Here is a 27,916-nt window from a genome sequence, read left to right as displayed (position 1 = left end):
TTAGTTACTGTGGTGTACTGTAGTGCGTTTATTTTTCATGTAATGGATATATACCTTTAAATGCTTATGATCTAGAAACAATGATTACCATGTCATCAGAAACACTGAAGTTAAAGAGACTTCAGTTTGCTCTGTACAACCTATAGAGTAGCAACAGGTCATTATATAGCAGCAACATCAGGCTATTATAGCAGCAACAGTAGGCAATTACAGTCGCAATTGTAGTTTATTACAATAGCAGCATGCTTCTATAGCAGCAGCAATATGCTCTTATAGCAGTAGCAGCAGCACGCTCTTATAACAGCAGCAGCAGCATGCTGTTACAGTAGTAGCAGGTCATTACAGCAGTTGGAGCAGCATGCTGTTACAGCAGAAACACACTCTTATAGCAGCAGCATCAGCAGCAGCACATTGTTACAGCAGCAGCAGGCTATTACAACAGTTGGAGCAGCATGCTGTTACAGCAGAAGCACACTCTTATAGCAGCAGCAGCACACTGTTACAGTAGCAGCAGGCCATTACAGCAGCTGGAGCAGCATGCTGTTACAGCAGAAGCACACTCTTATAGCAGCAGCATCAGCAGCAGCACACTGTTACAGCAGCAGCAGGCCATTACAGCAGCTGGAGCAGCATGCTGTTACAGCAGAAGCATGCTCTTATAGCAGCAGCATCAGCAGCAGCACACTGTTACAGCAGCAGCAGGCCATTACAGCAGTTGGAGCAGCATGCTGTTACAGCAGAAGCACACTCTTATAGCAGCAGCATCAGCAGCAGCACACTGTTACAGCAGCAGCAGGCCATTACAGCAGCTGGAGCAGCACGCTGTTACAGCAGAAGCATGCTCTTATAGCAGCAGCATCAGCAGCAGCACACTGTTACAGCAGCAGCAGGCCATTACAGCAGCTGCAGCAGCACACTGTTACAGCAGAAGCATGCTCTTATAGCAGCAGCAGGCCATTACAACAGCAGCAAAATCAGGCCATTACTGCAGTAGCATGCTGTTACTGCTACAGCAGCAACATCAAACCATTGCAGCAGCAAAAGCAGGTAATTATACCAGCAGCCAGCTGTTACAGCAAAAGCAACAGTATCAGACAGTTACAGCAGCAACAGCAGGTAATTATACCAGCAGCCAGCTGTTACAGCAAAAGCAACAGTATCAGACAGTTACAGCAGGGACAGCAACAGCAGCAGGCCATTACAGCAGCAGCAACATCAGGCCATTACACTAGCAGCAAGCTGTTACTGCCACAGCAGAAGTATACAGTTACAGTAGCAGCATCAGGCCATTACAGCATTAGCAGGTAATTACAGCAGCAGGCCAGTACAGCAAAATTGTATGTAAGAGCCCTGGGATATATGTCTTTTTGTATTTTATTAGTCATTTATGCATGATTACAGTGATCTTAATGGCCTATCTGAAGTATTTGGAAAACAATCATTAAACTCAGTAGATGCAGTTTTTCTCCTTTTCTTGTTTGCCAATAATGACTTTTTGTGGTGGCCAAACATAACCAATCTATCAAAAGGATGTCCCTTTTAAATCCATCAGTAATATGGTATACAGCAGAATCTCTGAACTATGTTTGGGAACCTACTTCAACAGTCTGTCTGTCTCTGCAGGGAAACTTATCTCAGTAGGAGAGGTCTCTTCAGATGAAAGCAAAATAGGTTAATAATAGCATTCTAAGCTTTGGAGTTGGGAGGGTGGCCTAATGGTTAAGGTGTTTGCCTTACAAACACAAGGTGCAGGGTTTGAATCTCACAAGGTATAATTGACTAGACTTAAAATGACTCACAAGGGCAGTTAGCCTAGTGCTAACCTATAAACATCCTATGATAGCATTTTTTAAACAATGTTACTTTAGGACAGATCCAAGTGAACAAAATCAAGTCTGTGGTGATATAGTTTATCAACAGATGACAGAGATAATGCATCTTCTAGAATTACAGATCCAGCTAGCAGAGTACCCCGGCAAGCAAATAATTGAGACTTATAAATGGAAACTGAGTTCATGTGTCGTTCAAGACAAAGGCTTGCCAAGACAGAGGCTTGCCAGACAAACACCTGTTTGTCACACACTTCAACACTTGACACCAAATTTGCTGTGCCTGTTTACACAAGACCAGTGGGAGAATTGATGCTTTCTTATACCCATGAAGCCTTACTTTTGTACTCCTCCTTCCATTTCCTCTGATACAAAAACGTTCTTGTAAACCTGAAACAAGACAAAGCCAATATCATTGTTATACCACCTCCTTGGCCTAGGTGGCAGTGTTTCTTTCTCTTGATGAAACTAGCCACCTTTCTGCCATGGCCATTCACTCTAATGAGATTTTTACTGACTCCACTTCTAGAAAGCATACTATATCCTAGCTTCAAAAAGCTGACATTTACTTGGGAGGATAGCATTTGATTTCTAACAGTGGTTTCTTCTGCAGCCAGGTATTAAATACCCTAAAAGAAGACAAGATACCTATATGAAGGAAAGGAGGATAATCAGATTTGTTTCTAGGACTACCACTAAAGGCCATGATCTCTTGAACTGTCCAACTCCAAGACTCATGGATTACTTAAGCAATCTGTTTGAATCAGCTTTTTTTGTTCATCTCTTAAATTACATGTGTGTACATAATGCCTGGCTGACAGTTTTACAACAAATATATTTAAGTCCTTTTAAAATACATATCTCTCTTAACTGAGATTTGAATTTCATGTTGAAAAAAAAATAAAGTCACCTCTTTGTGAAGATGACACAGTATATATGAAATACTTTACCATGTCTGCTTTCTTTCACATGAGAAAAAAGTATGTCAAAATTAGAAGCATTCATGTGCAAACTACCCTACATGGTCTTCCATAATGAAAAAGTTTCTTTAAAAGACTACTGGACTACTGTTTTATTTATATCCAAGGTTCTGTTAGTTGTAGCTCTAAACCAACCCATTTTACTCCAAGTTTTCCATTTTAACTTTATATCTAAACTATCAGAATGAAGGGGAACGCCTTCTACATATGCTAGATGTCCACAGGCAACTAAGGTACTACACTAGAAAAATACACTGCTTTAGAATAACGAATTGGTCAGACTTCTTTCTTTAGAAAACGAGAAAAACCTGCCTGTAATAAAACATGGTCAAAGTTGATGGCCCAGTTTTATTGCTTTCTGTTGTCATTAGTACAACAATCTTTTAGGGCTTGCTCTATGAAAGCAATAACAGTTTCAGCAAGCTTGCTTTAGAAAAGCCATTGCACTGGATAACTTATATGTTAAAACACACAGCATAGAAGAGATCAAGGTTCAGTAATGGTAAGGGGTTATTTCTTATGAGTCAAAGGAGCAAGGTTCTATTCCTCCCACCTCCAGTTACCTGCTGTGTGACTCTGAGAAAGTCATTCAACTCGGCAGTGCCCTCAAGTTTCCCAGAAAAGGGATACTTGTGCCTAGTGGGTTTATCCAGTTAACAAATAAAGAAAAAGCTGCCACATGGACAACTAGGCATAACTTCACAAAATAGTATGACCTAGTGACACCATTAAGGTGTAGGGCAGAGCAATCTGGGATCTTGCAATAGTCCACTTTCAAAGTGTAACTGGGTGTGCTTGGAATTTTACCCATAGGTTATGATTTAATGTTATAGCGATCTTCCCAGAAGAAGATAACAGACGATCTTTGAGAAGAGATCAGTGTAAAAGTAAGTTTCTTTCTCTCTCTTTCTCTCTCCTTCCACATGTACAGGGACGTTGTGCATAACTACTATGTTTGGGAGACATGTTTACTAGTGTTTTCTGGGTGTTTCCTGTGAACCTGGAGTTTGGTTTAGTAGTGGCTATTTGTCTGTCAAGTACATACTTCCTTGAGGGTGGGTCTCCAGGCTTGAAGAAATGAAGGAGAATGGCAGAAGAGTGCTGTGTTTATATGGCGGTCTCATGCCACTTATGTAAATACCTTTATAGGTGCATGGACTGCATTGATGCTTTAAGGGATCTGCAACAGTTGAGAAAAGTCTGGCTGTGGCACACAAAACAGAAGGTGGGTAAATGGAGATGTTACATTTTACTGTCATGCTGCCATCTCCTCAGATATCTCCTGTTATGGGAATTATGTTACACAGCTGTACTTTCTGGGTCTATATTAAAATCTCGAAGTCTGACAATATCGAATACGATATTGTCGACACGAGAATACCAAAAGTGTACTACATTGAACATTTAAATGGAAAATCTCCGTAGGGGGAGATTTCCATTTACTTCAATGTAGTGCATTCACGGAGTTGCCATATTTAAGTAGGGGGGTGTGGGGGGCACCTGCCTACACACTATTTAGTTTTTTTTTTAATTTAGTATTTTTATTTTTGGTTTCGATTGTTTAAGACTTCGATCACTAAAGTTCAATCTTTAGTGATTCGAAATTTTAAACCTTCGAAATTATAATATAGTCCCGTACTTTCTTGATTATAAATACTTTTTCATATGGTAAAACATATCATATAACCGCATCATTATTTTTAGCTATGTAACATGCAGCCATATATACATTATTTTTTGAACTCTATCATATCCATCTTTGCTTCACAGTGACACTGGACATTGCTATTTTGCAAAAGAAGTTCTTTAATTCTACATTTCAAACATGTGTGTCTGCTTTACTCACAAGTCAGAATTAAATGGTAAGAAACATCTTAAAGTATGCTAGCTTTATGCACAATGATCAACACTCACTGCTGTGTTTCAATTCAGATGGAAATAATATTACCAGAAACTTCTAATCTCAGTGTCTTAACTTGGTTGTAGCTAGAGTAGACCACAGAGCAGGTGTATATGCCGGAATCTTCTGCTGTTACATTAGTGAGCAGTAGTGACGCATTCCCCTTTCTTAACTCATCCACAAAAATCAGTGCTCTGTCATTACAGTTGCCTTCCTCTTCATCATCCTCATCATATTTTGCCACCTCATACCCCTGAAATCGCCATGTTAACACCAGCCAACTGAGATCTACAGTCCTGTAGCCAACAGAGAAACGACATCTCAGCAGGGCATCAGAGCCAGGTTGCACAGTAACTGGTGTGCGGGGTACGCCAACTCGTAGATAACCATCTGCAATAGAAATACAACACAAGAAGTCAGAAATTAGCAAGCTCTGTTACAGAAACCTGAAAAAACAATATAATCTGAGGTACAACTAGATGTGAAAATGTAGTGTGCAAGACATCTGAGCTGTGCAGACAAGTTAAAGTTTATTGGTCATATTTTGAAACATGGAACATGTCACATTGAAAATGAACACCTGGTGGCGTAGTAGTGATACCACAATGCAAATGAGAAGCTGCTCCTCTAAGGAGGAAGTTTGTTTTCTTTCACATAATGATTTGCAGTTGTATGCAAATCATTGGTCAATACCTACCACAGCATCATATTGTGGCCGTGATTATAAGGAGAAGCTGAGTAAACAGCGAAACTGAAACATCGAACAGCCCACTATTTTCATTTTTTTGAAAAACTCGCTTGCGTCTTTATCATGAGGAGTATAATGGGAAATTAAATTAATTGTAAAACAAGGATGCTTCCAACTATGACCAATACATGGGGGGCGGGTAGAAAGGCCAGCACACCTTCACACATATTTCTATCACTTTTTAAAAGTGGTTGTTCATGTATTTTCTTTCACTGTTGTGATAGACATTGTTTATGTGTTTTGTCCTGTACTTATAAGTAAGGGTATAAACCCTTCATCGCTCATATACACAAAACACAAAGCAAGAAGTCCTAAAAAAATCTGTGCTTACAATAGGCTCCAGAAAATACATGTGCTGGATACATACACAGATTAAACAAAAATTTTAAAAATGGTTAGATGACACTATAACAATCACATGTATAGCACCTGTTACTTTTCTTAGAAGATGGAACTCCCCAGTTGTGTTTAAGGAAGAAATGATTCAGAGAAAATTAAATGCAGTTCTTGACAATTCCAGCTCATCTGAAACTTTGGCAAATGATGTCCCAAACAAGCCACATGCCAACGAGATTCATATGCTTCAATCATGCAAAATGAGTTCATATGCTGGTTCAGAATTACAACACAGTACCTGTTCTAGGCAAAGAGTAGGGCCGGTGTTAGCGTTTTGGGAGCCCCCAATGAATGTCAAGTTGGAGGCCCGCTGGACACTACTAGTTTAAGTATCACCCTGTCAGTGCTGCCTCATCTAAGCACCTTTTTAGTTTATGCTGCAGTTTTAGAGGTAGAGGCCTGTGTATCACACTGCATTTGCCCACATCACAGAGGGAAATTTGCAGTTACCAAAATTTAGTTGCAACAATGATGCATTATAACAACTCTGTGTATAGGGCTGGACTTAAAATGGTGCCCTCAGTGTTGACTACTGCCCTCTCAACACACACATATATCAGTTTTCCCCTCTGCCCCTGCAAACACTTCTTGCCCTCTCCATACCATGCAAATTACTTTCTCTCCCTTTTCTCATACCTTACTCTTCATCTTTTTCAAGAAGCTCTGAAATGCATTTTTTACACAACCTTTTCATAGCTTGAATAGAAACTATGATTAAGGAAAGAAATTCAATGTTGCTGTTCAACTTTAGTTTTCCTCTCATCCTTTCAATACGCCATTATTGACCAACATAGCACAGTAATAACTGTTTAGGAAATAACTCACTTAAGCCAGGGGGCCCCAGAAACCATAATCTAGGGGGTCCCAGAAACCACAGGATTATGATAGATGCTCTGGGATGCATTTTAGAGAATTCTCCAAACCTTTTAATCCAACGGTGGCCTGAACAAAAAAATGAGTAAGAAAACAATTTCAGTCTTATTTTTTCTTTCAAAGGAAGACATAAGTTGTGCCCAAGGCTTAATGCTCAAAGATGACAAAATAGTAGCTCACAATCAACTAACAATACAGTTGTTTCAAGGATGCACAAATCCTCTCTGGAAATACTACCTGCCTCCCTCCCCCCTCCCCGCAAAAAAAAAAAAAAACAAAGCAAAACACTGAATTCCTGTGCATCCCGCTGATGGTGGATTGGAATGAAAGTAGAGGTTGAAATGACCAAAGTAATGTATTTCAATTGACTGCTGTCACATATACACAAATATACACATAGCATGCCTCCAGATTGTGATGAAAGTGGAAAAAAATAATGACTACAGTAATATATTCCACTTTCTTGTTCATAGACAGTACATAGCCCCTACATAATCTATAATAACCTTCTTTGTACACCTCTGAGGTCTGTGAGAAAAATAAAAGAAAGAATGACTACACTGTCCCTGTCTCCAACGTAAGCTGTAATGACTTCCTGTGTGTGCCTCTAAGGTTTGATTGTGAAAAGAATTAAATAAGTAATGAACCCACAATCCCCAGCCCCCCTCACAACCTTCAACAACCTTCTGGGCACACATCTGAGCAGGGCTGGTTTGAGAATAGGTGTGGGTAAGGATAGAGGCTATCACAAAGTCCATCAAAATCCATATATGCAGTCTGGGTTGTGAGGCCACCAGTCTCCTAGAAGCTCTGTGTTTGAATGTTCTGTGATGTATTTATGCCTTACTTTTGAAATATAAATACTTGTTAACTGCATTTTTATCAGCTACAAGAGTTATGTGAGTGCCTGTCATTATTGCCTGCATGCATAGATAAAAGTCAGTGATAGTTTTTACACACACACACACACACACACACACACACACACACACACACACACACACACACACACACACACAACCACAGTCACATACACACAAACACATGTGCACACACATGCACACGTACACACACACACACACGCGCTCGCGTGCACACACACACACACACACACACACACACACACACACACACACACACATTTTTGAGGTGATGGGGTTAACCACAACTCGTGGATCGATACACACACACACACACACACACACACACACACAGACAGGTTGGGCATGTAGACTCCATATAGAAAAAAACAGACAAGAGCTCAGTCTGAGCTAAGCACTGTGAAATAGCAGTGCTGCTCATAGTGTTACAGTGGCAATAAACACTGCCCTTCACACACATCCTTTTCCTGCCAAATCTCAAAAGATAGCCACCTATCCTGTGTAAGGTCTATGTTTGTAATTGTAAGTGAAAGAAAATATGGTCAGCTTGTTACTCTTAAATACACTGCAATCATGCCCCCCTACAAGCCTAATGTTAATGCTAATGATGTTGGTGTTTGTACTAGATTATAGCCAGCATGTTACCCTTACTCAGCAACACTCAAACACACTCACACGCGCACACACACACACACACACACACACACACACACACACACACACACACACGCACGCACACACACACACACACACACACACACACACACACACACGTGCGCATAAGCCATTGTTTTGCAATTATTTCTGCAGTACACTGTACAAGACTTGTATTTCCCCAACAGATCAGTGACCGTTGTTTAGCAGTCATCAAACAACACCAGGGTAAGTCACGTTTATTTATCTTATTGAGGAGTAATGTACACCTATCATGTTCTCTGACTTCACAGAATGTCCCTGAGGTTGCCTCATAAGTTTTACTCTGTCCATCATAAAAAGTTTGATTTCTTTATAAATTGTTGAGGATTACAGTCACTGAATAAATCCAGATATCCAAGTTTCATATTTTTTATTGTCTAAAGCATTGCATGCTGATGCAAAATGTGCTATTCTATTAGCTTTTTTAAGTGAACTGGAGTAATAATTAAAAAGTGTCCCTGATTTTAATTCCTTATTCTGATATTATGTGTGGCTTTGCACAGAACTGCTGAGCAAAGAATGTTGAGAGTTGTAGTACCTGGTGTTCCACCACTATAAAACTCCCTGATAGAGAAAACCATCACTGAATATGGGAAGCATCATCTCTTCTTAAACTCCAAGGTCAGCTCTGAGATCAGTCACAATAGGTTGCTAATATCTAGGGCTTACCTTGTTCATGTTCATTCCCTGATTATAATCGTTATCCTAACAGGATCATACCACACCCCTGTTTTGGGTAAAGAGCATAATTAGAAATTAATATTTTTTTCTCCTTATTAGCCCCCAACCAACAGCTCGTGCAGCCATCGGTATTATAGGTGCATAAAGCTGGCTATGACATTAGTTTCAATGGAGAGAATGCCCCCCAGCAGGATTTAACTAAATTAGGGGCACTACCTCAGTACCAAAACATTTAATGAAATCGTGAAGTCTTTTCTTGTCAAAAACTGCTACTATAAGCAGGAATCTCTTGGAATTTTAAAGGAAAATAAATAAGAGCTATTATTACCCACCTGGTTTATTAATTACACAAGATTGCTGTAAAGCTTTTGTTGGTTTGACAAGAGTGTTACAAAATATCAAAATAAGATAACTTGCTGTGGTTCAGGGGAGCCCCAGCAACCTCAGGGTTTGTTGGTGCCTAAAGCCAGCTATGTCAAAGAGCATCTAGTAAATGGGCCTGCTGTTTCCAGCAATTGTTTAAAGAACTTCTTTGTAGAAAAGTAGTGCTTTGTGACAATTAGTACATTCATTCATTCATGCATTTGTCATTTCATTCATGAAGCCATGGATTCACTTTGTCTTCTTGTCTTGCAATGGCTTATTTATTTATTTTTGGATGCATTTCCTTGTTCATTTTGATTTTAAAGTCCTCCAAAAATGTAGAGTTTCTCTTTCCTAGGACTAGGTATTTGGTAAGTATAGCTTTCTATACATTCCTTGCCCTACCTGGCATGCTGAAAACCAGGATTTAATTCCCTGATGGAGAAGATGCATCACTGTGTCTGGTAGTTAGCACAGAAGACTAAGGCTCTAACTTTTTAATGAGCTACTTTCTCTTCCAAAGGTACAGGGTTTGAATCTTTCCACCTTCATCTCCCTACTCTGTGACCTTGAGAAAGTCAGTTGACTAAGCAGTGCTTTGGGCCATTGGATATATAGGCTAGGCTCCTACATGGTCTCTTGGACTGGAGAGCTAGTAATGAACTATAACTTGATGTCTTTTTCTCTTTGGATCATTTATTTCTCATTTGCAGTGTAACTGTATTTAGCTGTTAGATTAATATTAGTGTGAACTAAATATAATTTAAAAATTTAAAGAAGATATATATATATATTATTTTTAACACTTTTATTAAATTATCATTTAAGCCATAAATAAACATACATAAACAGAAAAGCAAACAAACCATTTTAACATTTTTCCATTTAACTACTATGCACATCACATATATTTTGTTTGCTACTATCACAAGTCCAACATTACACAAAATTGCTGAATTCCTGCCTTTCCTTACACTGAACTCCTTCTCCTGAACATTATTATGCATATATTCTTCCCACAATTTCTATTTACTTCTATGTAATTTCTTTCTTCCTTTTTTAACAATCTCTCTTTTGGTACTTTTATCTATTTTATAATATTTAATACCTCAAATACGGTTGGTCTAGACTTTGATTTCAATTTTCTAGTAATTGCTTTTTTGGCAGCCAACATAATTAAATTTAACAAGACCTTAACAGGCCTTGGCAATTCAGATCCTGTGCTCAAACAATAATTTCCTTAATTACAGCAGTGTGTGCACCCAATATTTCTAACAGAGTACTCTGCAGGGATTTATTAAAGTCTTCCCATTCATTACACTGCCAAAACACATGTCCCCAGTTACCTCTTTCTTCTCCATCACACCTCCAACATTTGCTATCTACCTGAGGAAAAAATTATTTGAAGTCTGTGTGGAGTATAAAAATGCCTATGCAACTCTTCCTAGCAAAGATCCTAAATCTTCTGGACCTGGTTGCATACTTATATATATATATATATATATATATATATATATATATATATGTTTTCCCATTGTTTTCTTGTAAATTGTTTTTCCAGTCTATCTTCCCAATCCTTTCTAACCTCCTCTGATTGATTCTTATAGTTATCATTTAATATTTTATATGCCTTACTAATTATCCCATTTTTAACAGCTGCTTCTGTTCTAGATTAAGCTAAAAACTCTAACAGAGCAGCTCGTTCACTTAAAATTCCCATATCTCTTTTCCTGTACTCTGAAATCAAGCCCTGCTACTGAAGGCAGTCTATAGCCTGTAACCCAAATGTCTTCTTGGCCTCATCCCACTCTATTACCTTTCCTGCTTGAGTTATTTGTTCCCAATATCTTGGTTCCTTTATCAGGTTTCTCCAGTAAATTCCAACCCCCTTTCCCCCATTTTTGTACACCTGCTTATAGTGATTCAAATTGGCAAAATCTCCTTTCTCCATTGTTGTATTGGCTTAGTTCTGGCTATAACAAAGTTAAAATTATGGGGTAAACCTTGTCATCTATTAAACTTCTTTGTGAAAAGAAGGATGTCAAAGGGTCATTTCTAATGAGGTGTTATACATGTCAACAGTGTATACAATGTAAACACATTTCTGAATGTAAGGAATTTTCTATCAAGACTTCCAAAAAGTTTTTTTTCTAATTCAACATAGAATTGGTTGTTCATCTAAACTGGTAATTTATCTTGTAGAATGTATTTGTGTCTCCTTTTATATTGATCATTTGACCAGACAGTTGAAAGAGAGAAGCAAGACAGAAAGAAGTGCTCCCTTTAAACATTCTAAAGAACATTTGGTAGCCTTATTTGTATTTATTGGAATAAATACAATTATTCAGGGATGAAGAGCTTCTGAACATTACAGAGGAAGGTTAGATAATATATACAAGTGCTCTTCTTATTTTTAAATGTCTTTTATTAACATTTTCAGTAATGAACAATACAAATTATATCATTCTCAAGTAGAATACAAAATATCATCCGCACTGATACATTTCTTTCCAGTCTCATCCTTTTTTCATGTTGAACAATACTGGCACCTATGGTTCAATGACCTGAGTGTCTGTGTGACTTGACGGATCCTAGCCCAGGAAACACAGCCAGCCGTGACTCTCTCCTTAGTCTGGTGAAGACGACATCAGTGTGCCTCACTATAGAATCACCAATGACCTGGAAATTTGGCTGCACAGTGGTTTGCCTTAAGGACTTAGCAGTAATGGCATCAGATACATTGTTACTATGTGTAGCTGTGGGTGGTGTTTTAACAGAGTGTTTACGTGATGGCCAATGACCCTTTTTTTGATTGTGCTGTGCAGGAGGTCTTACTGTTTTAGGAAGGTTACCTGTAAGTGCCTCAGTATAAGTAGTTTTATGTGTAGGGTCTTTACTCTGTGCCATAGGCATGGTGCAAGTGTCACTGACAACCTCTATAGGATTTGTTCTGGCTGTATGAGAGAGTTTTGCCTCCAGCATTAAAGTGTATTTACATCTCTCACATACTTTAGCTGTTTTATTAACAATAAGTGGGTTGTCAGTGTACATGAGGAAATTGTTACAGTGCTTCAGAATACCAGACTGGCCACAGAGAGAGTCAGGAAGTACATATCCATATCTACTGATCTACTAGGAGGGAGTGAGGGAAATGTAAATATTGAATAGGTCAATAAGACAAGGAACTTGATGAGCAATGCTCAGCTATGCACAATCTAGATATTCTAGTAGTTACAAAATCTGTCCAGACAATAAGGGTATTTTAAAAGAAACTTGCACTCTGAAAGATTGACATCTACACAGATTACAAGAGGGAATTATACTGCACAATATCGGTGACTATACAAATCGCTGCTAGGTGCCACTGTGCTGGGAGTAGCAGTTTTAACTAAATACTGTAAAAAAGAAAAATGTCCAAATATTCAGCAAAGAAGTATAGCAATTCCTATTTCAGAAGCATGTATTCTACCCTCTCCTCCTACAAGATCATAGACCACAAACCTTCATAATATAAAATAGCTGGTTTGGAGCCCAAGTACTTAAACCAGAACTAAGACACTTTTAGAATACAGACACAATAAGCCTTCAACCAGCAATTCCCAGCTCAGAAGAGTGGAGACTACCATCTCCTCTCATAAGAGTGTAGACTAGAAATCCTTTTAATGAAAATAACTGGTTTAGAGCCCAAACACTTAAACAGGAACTAAGACATTTTTAAAATAACAGACACAATAAGCCTTCAGCCATCTATTGCCAGCTCAGAAGGAGGTAAATTACCTCTCCTGCCACAAGAGTGTAGACCACAAGCCTTCCTTATGTAAGATAACTAGTTTGGAGCTCAAGTGCTTAAATCAGAACTAGAACTAAGAGGCTTAGAATAATATTACAATGTAATCAGGCTACTAACAGGCAGTAATAAACGCAGCAGATTAAATATAATTGTACACTTTAAGAACACAAATACAGTAAAAGCAGCTGAATAAAGGGCATTTTTAATTAAGTGGAAGGTAGGAATCAGAAGATAATTCAAGTTTAAGAGACTATCAGGGAGGACCTTCCCAGCTGATCTTTCATTTCGTAGTAGAATGAGCTGATGAGATGAGACTGGGAGGATTGTCCAAAATCAGATTTATAGTAGTGGCAGGCAAGTCAAAAGCCACCAAGTTTAAAAGTACAACAGCAGCAGGGCAGGTAGGTGGGAAAATAGATGCAGACGGAGATCAGCAATAGTCAGGCAGAGAACAGCAAGTCAAACAAGTACTACAGTTAAACAGAAATGCCACTGAATATTTCTAGTTAGATGATGAATGTTGTTTCTCAGCTCCTCCCACTAATTAGCTGCATGTTATTCACTGTCTGCAAAATAATTATTTTCTAACTGATCCTAGCCAAGACCTCTTAAAACACCAAAAAGAACATAAAACTTAAAACAAAATGCAATATAAGAAAAAGATAAGAAAATAGAAGTAACAAACCCTTAAATTAATAACTAAATCCAAAATCAAACGCAGACAGATCAGCAATAGTCAGGCAGAGAACAACAAGTCAAACAAGCACAACAGCTAAAAAATGTTTTTTTTTCAGTTGTGTTGTTGAATGGTTATTGTCATTAGACTGGATATGCTGCCATGTTTGACTTAGTCAGACATAAGTAGGACTATTTTTTCTACCACAACCTTTTTTTCCTGTTAGAAATATTTGCCAGAAAAAGGAGCAAAGAGCAAGTAGAACAATCTGGGGTATCTAAAGAGCCTTGTCCCTGCCTTTGTCAATATCTAGCCAGTGCAAGACCTTCAATGTTATCTCTCAAGGTAAAATACAGTTTTTGCAAGTTCTTACTTAGAGAAAAAATTAATCAGGTAAGTATAATCCAGGTATTTTGATTTACTGTTGCATTGATTTTTCCTGAGATCTATTTTTATGGTAATTACATTTACAGACAAATGTACTGTCTGTAACCTTTGCTGGTGTGTGTGTGTGTGTGTGTGTGTGTGTGTGTGTGTGTGTGTGTGTGTGTGTGTGTCTGTGGTGGGGGATGCCTAGCAAGGAAATGTGTCTATAATTTATTTTGTTTTTTTATGACCTCCTTGTAAACCAGGACCTCTAAAGCTATGTTTCAGTGCTGCATACCAACATTTCAACAACTGATCTTTTAACTAGACAAAGAAGCAGTTATCAGGCTACGTGGTAGCATCAGTAGACACATATACAAACTGGACATGGGGTAGGGACAGTAACCCTGAGGAAATGCAATAAGCATTGTTAGCAATATGTCTTCTTGTTGCATTAATTACGACTGAATGGAGTTTAGAGGGTTGAGGGTTGAGAGTATGATAGACAGAAGAACTGTTGTAAAAGAGAAGAATAAATGCAGTTAAATTTGTTGTATTGTCACAGTGGTGAGCCTTATTAAAGCTTTCAGTAACTTCATCTGGAATAAGGATGCCAAACCTTGTCCATATGTTTTTAAGGTCTTTGCAAAAAGATTCCTACAATTCTTTGTAGCAGTGAGATAGCCTTTCCTGGACTGACGCATTGCACTTACTTCTAAAGGAGCTATAGGTCTGAAAGCAACAAAGGATCCACCAGCATTAATTCTGCCCTAGATGCATCCTTCCCAGAAGTTAGTTTCTTTGAATGAGGTTAGTTGCTTGATCTAACAGGGAGCATGCTGGTTAAACATGACAGAAAATGATGATGAAGCAAGGAGAGAGACAGTTTTACACCTGGAAAAGTGCCAAAACGTGCAGAACTTCACCACTGGGAAGTCTCTTACAGGAAGATTGATTAGAAGTTCGTCCAGTTGCTACTGAGGTGGACGCGGTCATTAAAGGCATGTGAAATGATTCCAGCAGTCGAGCTGTGACTGTGGGAGGTTACAATCACCCAGTGTAGCAAGATGTAATTAAGCAGATGTAAGTAATCAAATAACGGGTAACGAAAGTAAAAGCAGCCCATAACATATGAAACAGCAAACAATAAAAATAAGGACATTGTTTCCAGTCAAGAGCATCACTACTAATGTACAGAGTTATAGCAGTTTCTATAGTTATCAGTATCAGAAATAGTAGACAGCAAAACTGGGATAGTGCCAGAAATCAGTAATATCAGAAATAGTAGACAGCAAAACTGGGATAGTGCCAGCAATCAGTAATATCAGAAATAGTACACAGCAAAACTGGGATAGTGCCAGAAATCAGTAATATCAAAGGTAATGCACATTAACATCAGGGTAATTTCTCCAACAGGTAATATCAGAAGTAACACACAACAAAACTGAGACAGTGACGGCACTCAGTAATATCAAACGTAATGCACAGTAAGATAATAATAATAATAATAATAATAATAATAATAATAATAATAATAATAATAGTAATATCCGACGTAATGACCAACAAATCGGGGAATGCCTGATGAAATGTGTGATGCCTGTAGGTGGCCTCCTTCAAACAGCTCCGTAATGCTAAATTTTTAAAACCACAACAAGTAATAAAACAGTTTTATTTGACATGGATTTCTGATCTAAAGGTATATGTGACAAAGCTGTTTCCCAACAAATGTAGTGGAAGAGAGAAAATGTACTAAAAATGACAATAAAGAGGCAAACAAAGCTACCAAGTGATCAGAGGGGCATAGCTGCAGGGGTCTGTTCCCTGTACCAAAACAGTCTAGAACAAAATGTTAAAAATGGAAGTTAGGAGATAACTAATAGCCTGGAAGTGCTCAAAGTCAAAATTTGGAATTTGATGGACTTGGTTGATGTGCTTGTTAGACTAACCTCTGACACTGGTGGAAGGAAAAGAGAGAAACTTTAGGAAGAGTAAGAGGCTATGGGATGCACTTGGAGGAAATACGTTGAAAAGCAGAAGTAAAAGCTATGCAGTCAGACTAAATGGAACAGAATTGTATAGCTAAGGATGAAAAATGAGGTTTAATATGTCATTTTATGGAGTTTTGGCAGGAGAGGAAAATCTATAGTGGGCTATGCTGAAACTAAAGCAGTGTGGTGGGCTATACTGAAACTAAAGCAGTGTGGTGGGTTAGGATTTACACATTCTCACCAGGCATTGAATCAGTCAAAAGACTGACTTTTCCAGAGTCTAAGGGAAAATAGGAGAAACCTGAGTTGATTTTGGTGTGTTTTGCATTGTGTTATAAAAATGAACAAGTGATGTGAAGATTCAGGCCACTGGAGTGGTAGCTGGCTGTCCATTTCATTTTTTGTGGAACTTGATTACTTGGAAGTAACATACCATAAAATGAAATTTATGGTGGCAATGCAGGAGGGCAGAAAAGAAAAAAAATGAAGTTAAAATCTTCCTTTCTGGTGGTATTCACAGTGTACTGGAATGGTAAAATGATAAACTTTGATAATCTGTAAAAAGACATGCAATCAAATATGATTCAAATGTGTCTTGAACAGATGGTTAAAGAGACTGTTGAGTTACAAGATGGAGGCATATCAGCTAAAATCAAGGATAAATGGGAGAAAAAAATAACTTTGATGAGACTATGATTCCAAAATCAAGATGGATGTATAAGTTAAAACGTTTAATGTAAATCTATAAAACCACTGAACTTATGGAAAGTTATGCATGTTTGTATCACCGCGTTGTGCTTTCCTTTTTGTTTTAGAAAACATTCATAAAAGTCCATTATTGATATTAATATTAAATAAAAATTGAATTATATTATTTGAAGGGTTAGATATTAGGACAAGTGTATGTAGATAGTAATGGCTACAATTTTCTGTTAAAGTGTCTATGCAATATTATAAAAAATCATTGCTTTTGTGTGTGTGTGTGTGTGTGTGTGTGTGTGTGTGTGTGTGTGTGTGTGTGTGTGTGTGTGTATATATATATATATATATATATATATATATATATATATGGGTAGATAGATAAATATAAAATATATTTTTGTCTATATGGTTATAAGTCAAAACAGCAAGCCCTCATATGAGCAAAATCTTGTTTGTAGGTGAAAAAAGGTGAATGCTAGTATAAGTGAACTTTATTTTCTATGGAATTTTTCTTGGCAGCCCTTCTTATGGGTTTTCAGTATAACTGGATCATGGAATTTGCCCTTACCCCACTATTTGCCTCGTCTCAGAATTGGTATATAATTAGCAGTGGGTATGGAGAGCACAGCCCTCCACATGGGGGGGGGGGGGATTGCAAGGCAGTTTAGTTTTTTTTTTTCATTTAGATAATTTTAGACTCAATCTAAAGTTATTATTTTTTGTGTGCTCAATCTTATGAACATACATTGCATGATGAGACACTCATGTATTTCATATGGTATACCTTCATTTACTTGAAAGGCAGCTGTATGATCGCACTATTGTGCGACCTTACATCTCAAAAATCAACATGTCCCGAAACCAAAATATCGAAAATGGTAATCTGGAAAACCAAATTCGACCATTTTCAAACTCCAAACATCTCCAAACATCGTTATGCAGGGGGGAAAGCCCCCATGCACCCCCATGTGGGGGATGCACTCCCCTTATTTTAATATACACACTCCAAGATCACATTACAGTGAGGGAAAGAGTTAATTTCCTGATCCCTGCTATAGTGCGATCTGCACCTGAAATGCCAAATTTAAATGAGCAAATGCCAATGTGCATTCGCTCATAGGAATTCACAACATTGTCACTCGACATTACAGAAATCTGGAGGTTGTACTTTTGCACTTTGATGCATCGTACAACCTCCTTTTATTTAAATGAAGGTATACCATTTATATATATATATATATATATATATATATATATATATATATATATATATATATTTATAAATGTATATATATGCAAGTATATTTAATTTCATCAAATGTACTCATTGTCAACAAATATAATGTTAATGTCAAAATGTCAACTCACAGAATGCCAACACATACTGTGCATGCTACAAGGATTACCCAGTACCAGGCTAAACCAAAAACAAGTGTTTTTGCAGGGGGCAAGGTTCCCTGCACTCTCACACCCCCTCATAATTTTATATACTAACTGCGAGGTTGCACAGTACCAAGGGAAAGAAAATATTACCCTACTAAGGGGACTTTCAATCTCACACACATGTTGAACATCTGTTTTTGTCAACTAATTTGTGTCGACCAAACAGATGTTGACATTGTTTCTGTTTGATGTACATATGTGTATCTATGTATGTATATCTAGTTTTATATATATATATATATATATATATATATATATATATATATATATATATATATATATATATAGGTTTACTATTACAATGTTGACGTAGCATTGTACTCCTATGAACTATTCGAACTAAAGATGTTCGAATAGTTCATATGTGTGCAAGCTACATAATCGAACTTTACATATGTCAATATACGTTTATATATGCTTGTTAGAATTTAGTGCTTGTTAGAATTCCTGCATAGCCAGTGATAAATGGGGATAGTTTCACTTCATTGATATTTGGTTTCTGCCTTATATAAGTGGTACATTTTGGATTATTTTCCACTTAAACTCTGAGCTTTGGCCGGCTAAGACCTACCTGCAAACAAATGGGCATATAAGTGAATTTAGGTAAATCTTTATCTGCACCTTTTTCAAATAATATAGCATTTAAATTAAGTTATTTTTGTTGCATTGAATAATATCTAGCTGGAAGTTGTGGCTCTGTTTTTTCAGTTAGTTCCCCACCCACTCTCCCTGCTTTTGTTTTGATGTTAATCTTGGTGGCTTTGAAACTGCCCGCCCCTCTTGTAAATTTGCATTTGGATACTCCTCCTGGGCCCATCTCATTTGCTCACTCAAAAAAAAAAAATTGCACTTTATTCATCTGCTTATACTGTATTTGTGTTTCTTCCTACTTTATTACTTTATTTTGCTTTTGCGTCGTTTTAAAAGTGCTCAGTTTTATTTATTACTGCTTGGTGTAACTATCATTGTAAGCCTTTTGGTTTAAGCACTTGGGCTTCAGACCAGTTGTTTTACATTAAGAAGGTTTGTGGTTTGCACTGTTGTGGCAGGACAGGTAGCTTACATCCTTCTAAGTTGGGAACTGCTGATTGAAGGCTCAGTGTCTGTTATTCTAAAAGTGTATTAGTTCTGGTTTAAGCACTTGGGCTTCAGGCCAGTTTTTTACATTAAGAAGATTTGTGGTCTGCATTCTTGTGGGTGGAGAGGCTGGACTCTGCCCTTCTGAGCTGGGAATTTCTGGTTAAAGGCTTATAGTGCCTGCATATTTGAGCTGTTTCTTACTGAAATTGGTGCACCTTGTTTGCTGTAGCATACACTAGATCCAGGCCTACTGAATCTAGCTTTGTTTGTATAACTTGAGCACTAATCCAGGCCTTCTTTTTTGGAGTGTGCAGTTAAAACTTGTCTGATTGAAGACTACAGGAACAGGGCTCAGTTTTGAGATTTTCTTACTGGTTAATTGGGTAATTTGCTTAAAAGCCTTTTCTGATTGCTTGTAGTCATCTAAAGCTGTTACTGTTTATAGTCGTTTAAAGCTGTTTTAAGTGTATTTTTTACTGTTTTTGCCTTATCTTTTCAAAAAACATATTCCTTGTTTCCCACCTTTCTAAGCTAGTATAGTCCAGTTTTCAGGCTAGTGCTGAATTCAGGGCTGTGTTACAAGTTTCTGAGTTGCCCATACCTTACTTGGATAGAAGGAGGTTTCTCTGTTCACCTGTGAGAGAGAGAGCTTTGAGCAGCCATCTGTCCCTGGAGGAGTGGTTCCAGCCCAGAAGTTAGTAGTTTATAGGCCATTTTGGGCTAATTTCTATCTCTTTAATTTCCCTGCTGTAAAAACCACATCCACATGGCTTTGCACATCCGGGCAGCACCAGTTAGCTAGGGCTAAATTATTCCCAGCTCCACCAAGTCTTCTCTTCAGTTTTTCCCTTGAAAGTAGTCTAACTCTCAACCTAAGCACTTAAAAAGCATCCTACAGTCCAGCACTTGCTTAGTCCTAATAGCAAGCACTAATATACCCTGACACTTGATTGCCTAGCAGGGCAGGGCTTATTATTCACCCCTCACCAACCAAGCGACTAAGCAGCTCACCCTACTATTCAGGCATGACCAAAGGGCAATTTCAGGTATACTCTCCAGTCCAGCTGGTGAACCTGGATATCCTGAGGCAATGTTACAACTGCCTCATGTACACAAACAACCCTTTCCTCCTACCACAAAACATTAACATATGCAAGAGATGCAATTATATAGCTAAACTGGAGGCTAAGCTCGCTCCACCCAAGACTGGAACAGGCAGTCATGAGGAGAAGGTTAACACTTGCACCATACTTCCAGCCTTACATAGAAATACTAAACCAACACTGGCAAAAAATACACATAAATACACAAAATCATACTCGGAGGCTCTAAATAAAAACCTGCAAAAGCATCAGAGACCTCCAAAGCAGACACCCAAAAATCCTGCACCTCCCGTCACAAACCAGACAACACATATATATGTATATAGAAAGCCTTGTTGGAGGAATGCCATCCTCCATTATAACAGCATGCACCCACGGCACATTTTTCGTAATGTGGTCAAGGGGCAACTAAGTAGAACCGTCCGCTTATGTAATCAATGTGATGATATGAATACGCAGCTTGAACTTCAAAGAACTCACTTCATTGACAGAGGATATCCCTCCAAATTGGTTGATAACCAGATGTCCTTGGTACTGGGGACCTCATTTAATAATTGTAAGGGTAATTATTTGAACAACACTCATCAACAGGGCATGCGATTGGCCTTTAATATTAAATATACAAATGATATTCATCATATTATCAATATTATTATGAATAACTGGAAAATCTTATTATTAGACCCTACCATTGCTCAGATTGTGGGTAATAGACCTAACTTTAGATTCAGAAATAGCCTGAACCTGAAAAGATTATTATGCAATGACAAAATGGATGAGTCCATGGTGGACATCAGGGCACTATTTAAAAAAGGAACATATCCTTGCACTAGGTACAGTATGTGTAGATTTATATCTAAGACACAGTCTTTTACAGTACCTGGATTGGACTCAACGTTTACACCAACATTTTATGCTACATGTGACTCGAAAAATGTGATTTATCTGGCTACCTGTGAGGTATGTGATGCTTATTATGTTGGAATGACATCAAGGAGGCTTAGGGATCGAATGTATAATCATGATTATAACATTAGGAAAGAGAATATGAGTAATGCCCTTGCCAAACATTGTCATTTGTTTCCAAAGCATCATTTTAAATTTAGGGTCATACAGATAGTATATACTAACTTGAGAGAAGGTAACAATATGGGGTCCCTTGAACTTTATGAACTCAAATGGATTCTTAATTTTAGGTCACATGTTGAACCAGGACTTAACCAAGCTCTTAGTATTAAACCTGCTCTTATAGGATGAAAATAATTATATGCAATAATATATGATATTCCTATTTTTAACCTTACTGATGGTATAAACTTAATGGTTGTATTGTTCCTTAGTTCCATCAGTTTTTTAATAATGAATTTTTATAGATATTTATTTTTCATGACAAGTTATGAACTATGTAATGGATTTATGAACAGTATTTTATTGTGTTTATAGAGATTTTAAAGGCTGCTTCAAAGGCTTACAGTTATTTAATATATCAATATTTTTTGAGATGGTACTATTATATTATATATATGCTAGTGTGTATTATCATATATGTAACATAGTTAGGCAGTGGGATCTGCACATATATGAGGAAACCACATGGCCACATATAAATGTGAAATATAGCTTTAATTGTGGATTTTAATGTATATTTTGGGTTGTTTAATTAATTAATTAGAAACTGTAATTGATTGATTATTTAATTGTTTAAGGTTTCTAGTACAAATTCGTTATATTTTGTTTGATTAATGTAACCTGATGAAGTGCGCCATAGAGGTGCGTGAAAGCGCTTGTTCTCATTAAAACTTCTTAATTACAGCATCGTGGTGGTTCCTTACAGCTTTTTCTTGCATGCAATTATATAGCTAAATTGGAGGCTAAGCTCGCTCCACCCAAGACTGGAACAGGCAGTCATGAGGAGAAGGTTAACACTTGCACCATACTTCCAGCCTCACATAGAAATACTAAACCAGCACTAGCAAAAAATACACATAAATACACAAAATCATACTCGGAGGCTCTAAATAAAAACCTGCAAAAGCATCAGAGACCTCCAAAGCAGACACCCAAAAAACCTGCACCTCCCATCACAAACCAGACAACACATAAAACACAAAATCAGTGTGCCGCACAATCACAGCCCTTAAGGCGAAATAACATACCTAACACACTAGTAATAGGCAACACTATAGTCAGGCACACTGATGTCCCACTCACTAGGTGGGACAAGGAGAAGGTTACTGTTAGCTGCCTGTCGGGAGCCAGAATCTTCCACATAACACAAGCACTCATGTCACTCCAAAACAAGTACAGATATGACTCTGTCACTGTTCATGTTGGTGTGAATGATCTGAGATGTACCTCCCTGGATTACATGAAAAGAGACATGGAAGAGCTCTCTAATCATGTAGCCCAGGCGGGTATGACCCTGACCCTGAGTAGCATTCTGCTCTCACCAAGAATGATACCGCAGTATAAAGAAAAAAATGATAAATTTCAACAATTGGCTAAGCTTCTGGTGTCATTCAAAGGGGATCCAGTGTCTGTCAGCCTGGGATGACATGCCTGACAAGCCTCGTTGCTTCGCAAGAGACTGCTTGCATCTGTCTCCCCTAGGCATTCAAATACTGACCAAGACTCTTGCTGCCCCCATAGTGCCTTTTTTAGGAAAGGCTCAAAAGTCAAACCCACCTCCATAAACAGCACAAATAAAAAAATGAGGGTTATGCTACTCAACACCAGTAGTTTAAATCGCAAAATGCATGCGCTCGAAGCACTCCTCAGTATGGTTAACGTAGACATCTGTGCAGTAACTGAAACCTGATTCAAGGCTCCAGAGAGCACCCCAGCACTACTGGGCTACAACTCATACCACACATTTCGACCACAGAACATGGACTGAAACACAAAATGAGGGGGTGTATCTATATTCATCAAGTATACCTACACCTCCAGGTTAGTGGTGCAGCATGATACCTCTGAGATCATCCATGTGCAACTAACATCGGGCAAATCTGCAATGCAAATTGTGGCCTGCTACGGATCACCCTCCATGACCCAGGACCACCACTCCGCCTTTCTGGAGACACTGGAAAACATGAAGGTCCTACCGAACACCCTCATATTGGGTGATTTCAATTACCCTACTGTTAATTGTGAAAACTACTCAAGTACAAACTCCCAGGTCTAGGGCTTCCTGGAATTTATCAACTCAAATGCCCTGGATCAGCTGGTAAACTCCCCTACCAGAGGTAAAAACATATTGGACCTGGCCATCACCAACATGGGCGACAGGTATTCCACACCGGAGGTCAACCCATCACTGGTTAGATCAGACCATAAACTAATCACTCTGGATGTCCACACCACACCACCACCCCCAACCAAGGAAACCACAGTGAAAAACTTTTCTATAGCAGACTTCACCTTACTTAAGACAGAGGTGGTAAGTTTCACAGCCCCCACGCTAAAGGATAACAGTGTCCAAGATGCAGGAACCTTTACAAATGCACGCTATGAGCACCTACAAGGATGCATGGATCATGCCATCCCGAGCAAAACCAAGATTCACTCCCCTAAGAGAAGGAAACCAGTCTGGTGGACCCCTGCCATAAACAGGCTATACAATAGAAGGAGGAAACTAGTTCAGAAAAAAAGCAAATCCCAAGAAGGAAAGACATCCCTGATCAGTATCAGTAAGAAACTAAGGTCCCTCATAAAATCATCCAAGGCTAACTTTGAAAGAAAAATAGTCAAGGATTTGAAAGATAACCACAAAGCCTTCTTTAGCTATGTCAAGAATCTAAGTGGCAACTCGCTCTGAGCTAGTGCAAAATAGCACAAAATATACTGAACCTACTGATATTGCCAACATCCTGGCAGATAGATTCAGTGCAAACTTCACACCCCTCTCACCCCCAAAAGGGCCCACAACAATACCGGAAAAGTGTAGTGTTCCAGAAATCACAGATGCACAGGTGAAAACAGCCCTTTCAAAAGCCAAAAGCACAGCATCAATGGGGCCAGATGGTGTCCCAGGCTGCGTCTTGCATGAACTACAGAACGAACTAACCCCCCACCTAAACACACTGTTCAACCTCAGCTTCTCCACAGGCTATGTGCCCATAAAATGGTGCACAGCAACAGTTATTCTGCTCCACAAAGGAGGGGCCACAACTGACCCTGGTAACTATCACCCCATAAGCCTGACTAGCCTGGTCTGCAAGGCTATGGAGCGCATCATCATGGAACTCATTAACAAAGACATTGGGAACCTCCAAACACGTGACCCCGACCCAGTTTGGCTTTGTTAAGGGAAGATCATGCCTACTAAACCTGGTTGACTTCTTAGAAACAGTCACCAAGGCCATAGATGAGGGGAAGGTGGTTCACACAGCCTACCTTGACCTCGCCAAGGCTTTTGACACCATTCCCCACTTGGGAATTATAGAAAAACTCACCAGCCTAAACATAAACCCCTACATCATTAGATGGGTTGCCAACTGGATTACAGACAGAACTCACACAGCAAGAATAGTGGGCTCCAGGTCTGATTATAAACCAGTCACAAGTGGTGTCCCACAAGGCTCGGTCCTGGGACCCCTACTGTTCGGCATATACTTCTCAGAAGTATAGGCAAACACAGGAGGACTATGGCTAACCAAGTTCGCAGATGACTGCAAATTGGGAGCCATAATTGACTCTCTGACTGACCCAGACATTCTCCAAAAGGGCCTTACTGAGACAGACACCTGATGTCAAAGTCATGGTCTCATGCTAAATGCCAAAAAATACATAGTCATCCCATTGGGAAAAACAAAACATCCATGAATTACCACATAGGTGACAGCCCACTTAATACAGAAGAGGTAATAAGAGACCTGGGGATGCAGGTAGATATTAATCTCTCCTTTGACAATCATATTGCCAGAGTAGTTAGGAAATCCTTCTATGTAGCCCATCTAATTACTAAAGGTTCGCATCTAGAAATAAAGAGGTTATAATGCCCCTCTACTCATCACTCATCAGACCTATCATAAAGCACAATGCCCCATTTGGGAGTTACCTCACAAGACACTTCCAACAGCTGGAAAGACCACAAAAGTACCTCACCAAGAGGACTACTGGCCTCAAACATATGTCCTATGCAGCCTGACTGGAAAAACTCTGGCTGTACTCAGTGGCATATCGTTTACTCAGAGGTGATCTCTGCCTGAGTTACAAAGGCATGTCCAACTCAGAATTGATGGACATGCTCCACCTAAAGAAATCCAAGTCACTACAAGCCACTCGCTCTATTGAGCTAAACCTCACCACAACAATAAGTAGAACATGCTGGAGTGATAGATTCCTGTCACAGAGACTCCCCATGCTTTGGAACAAAATTCCTAACTACATTAGGCAGAGCCCCTCACTAATACTCTTCAAGAGAAACCTTGACGAGTGGATGGGTAACAGAAAATACACCCCTGGGATCACTTCATTGGCTCTTCTTGACAGATACTAAGTTAATTAATCAATGGGGTGGAGAAAGTGGACACACTCTGGCTAGGCTTATAAATGCCCTCGGGCAGATAGCCTAGTACCTACCTATGAACCTATGAACCTACTGTGCATTCGCAAATATGAACATTCGATTATGTGCAGGGATTGTGGTACAGTGCGGTAAGGGAAATACATCCCTTTCCTCACTGTAGTGTGATCTCAGAGTTGGAATATATAGTTAGGGGGGTATGAGGGGCACAGCCCCCCACAGGGGGTGCAGAGGGGCTTGCGGGATGTTAGGTGCACTAGTTAGGGAGTTAGGGCAAGGGTGGAATTGCTGTTAAGTAGCAGAAAATGTCGTGTTTGACAGCTGACTTTCGACATTAGGGCCATTAGGTAATATGTGTACTTTTGGCAAAATAGTTTGCTGTTAAGTACTGTTTTTTTTTTAACTTCGATACTTTAATAGTAAACCATATATATATATATATATATATATAATATATATGTGTGTGTGTGTGTGTGTGTGTGTGTGTGTGTGTGTGTGTATGTGTGTGCATACACTGAGTAAGGTGGAACCCTGCTGGGCAAATATGAAAAATGTAAATGAAATCAAGATATTAAGGAAGGTAGCAGGGTGGGTCAATAGTAAATGTAACTAAGAGAAATTTGGCGTGGGCACCAGGAAACTTCTCCTACTTTTCATTATTGTGAGACCCATTTTGGAGGACCACTTTCTGTTTCCATTTCAGGTGCAGAGGTGGCTTGGAGAAACAGGGAGGCAGATGGAAAGAGAAGGAGATGATGGAGTGGTGAATGAAATGAAGGAGAAATCAAATACTGAGACCATAGGATGTGTGCAGGATTTTAAAGAAATATTTCAAAGAAACCTATTTCATGGAGATGAATCAGCAAAAGTTGGATGCATAATTAAAACCCTCCAGTCAGGAGGGTTGTGGGATGATTTACTTAAAGAAATGATGGTACAGAGTGAGCCAGAGGATGATGGAGATGTTTCCTCGGATGATATTATGGTGAAAATTCAAAAGGAGGATGCAGAGACAACCCTGAAGAATAGTGGGGAGATGAAAAATAAAACACATGCAGAGAAAGTAAAAGAAGGTAAAAGTGGCGTAGCAGAAAAAGGCAGAAGAAAATGAAAAACAGAAGTATGTGGTAAAGATTAAAAGTAAAGAAGACAAAGAAAGGGATAGGAATGAAGTGTGGGACAATCTGGTAGCTCCTTTGGGTATAAAAGCACATGAGGTAAGAACATCTATCCTTATTAGCAGACATTTTGTGACATTATATTTAAGACTATTTTTTCAATGGAACATTTCCTTGGGGAATATGAAAGAAAGAAAGACTGTAACTCATGGAATCTTTATCTGATAAAAGCATTTAACAAGGTAACAAGAAAGAAGATTCATGTACATTTTTGAACAGAGGTAGAAAGAGACACTTTGAAAGGACATTTGAAAACTTTATGAAAAGAAATACTGGATGCTGCAAACATTCATGAGGAAAAGGGGTTTATGGACTAGTGGCCGGGACTGTAATATTGTGTTAAAAACAGAAACAGAAAAGTTATACATATAACAAACATAATAAATGTAGAGAATATGGGTTTTCTAAAATACTGGGGACAACTGAAAACATGTTTTTTTATTTTTTTTTTATTTTTTGTGGAAAATAAGGACATTTGGTAAGAAACTGTGACAAAAGAAAATTTGTGGGGAAATGGGACATGATGCAAAAATGTGAACTGAAATGTTATAAATGTAACAAAGTTGGACATTTATTGATGGATTGTAAAATGAAAATAAGAGTAAAGAAAAAGAAACAGAAAGAGAAGAAAATAAGCAAAGAGAAGAGAATTTAGAAGTAGTAGAAATAGAAGAAAAATTAGATGATAAAAATAATAAAGAGGACATTGAAAA

The 27,916-nt window shown here is 38.5% G+C and overlaps 1 protein-coding gene across 3 annotated transcripts in view; it reads right to left on the bottom strand.

Moving 5' to 3' along the window:
• The window catches only part of LOC122813984 (CD276 antigen-like), a 219,578-nt gene that overhangs the window by 173,665 nt on the left and 17,997 nt on the right, over nt 1–27,916 (bottom strand). For all 3 annotated transcript variants that reach the window (XM_044086553.1, XM_044086552.1, XM_044086554.1), the window contains exon 2: nt 4,758–5,099. In XM_044086553.1, the coding sequence (XP_043942488.1) occupies nt 4,758–5,099 (342 nt within the window). The remainder of the gene's footprint in view (nt 1–4,757; nt 5,100–27,916) is intronic.

The sequence above is a fragment of the Protopterus annectens genome, chromosome 10.part0 (genome assembly GCF_019279795.1).
Source record: "Protopterus annectens isolate FY-2018-M chromosome 10.part0, PAN1.0, whole genome shotgun sequence".
In the NCBI taxonomy this organism is placed as follows: domain Eukaryota; kingdom Metazoa; phylum Chordata; order Ceratodontiformes; family Protopteridae; genus Protopterus; species Protopterus annectens.
Note: the sequence above shows the minus strand (reverse complement) of the source record. Positions and strands in the feature narration are given on the sequence as shown.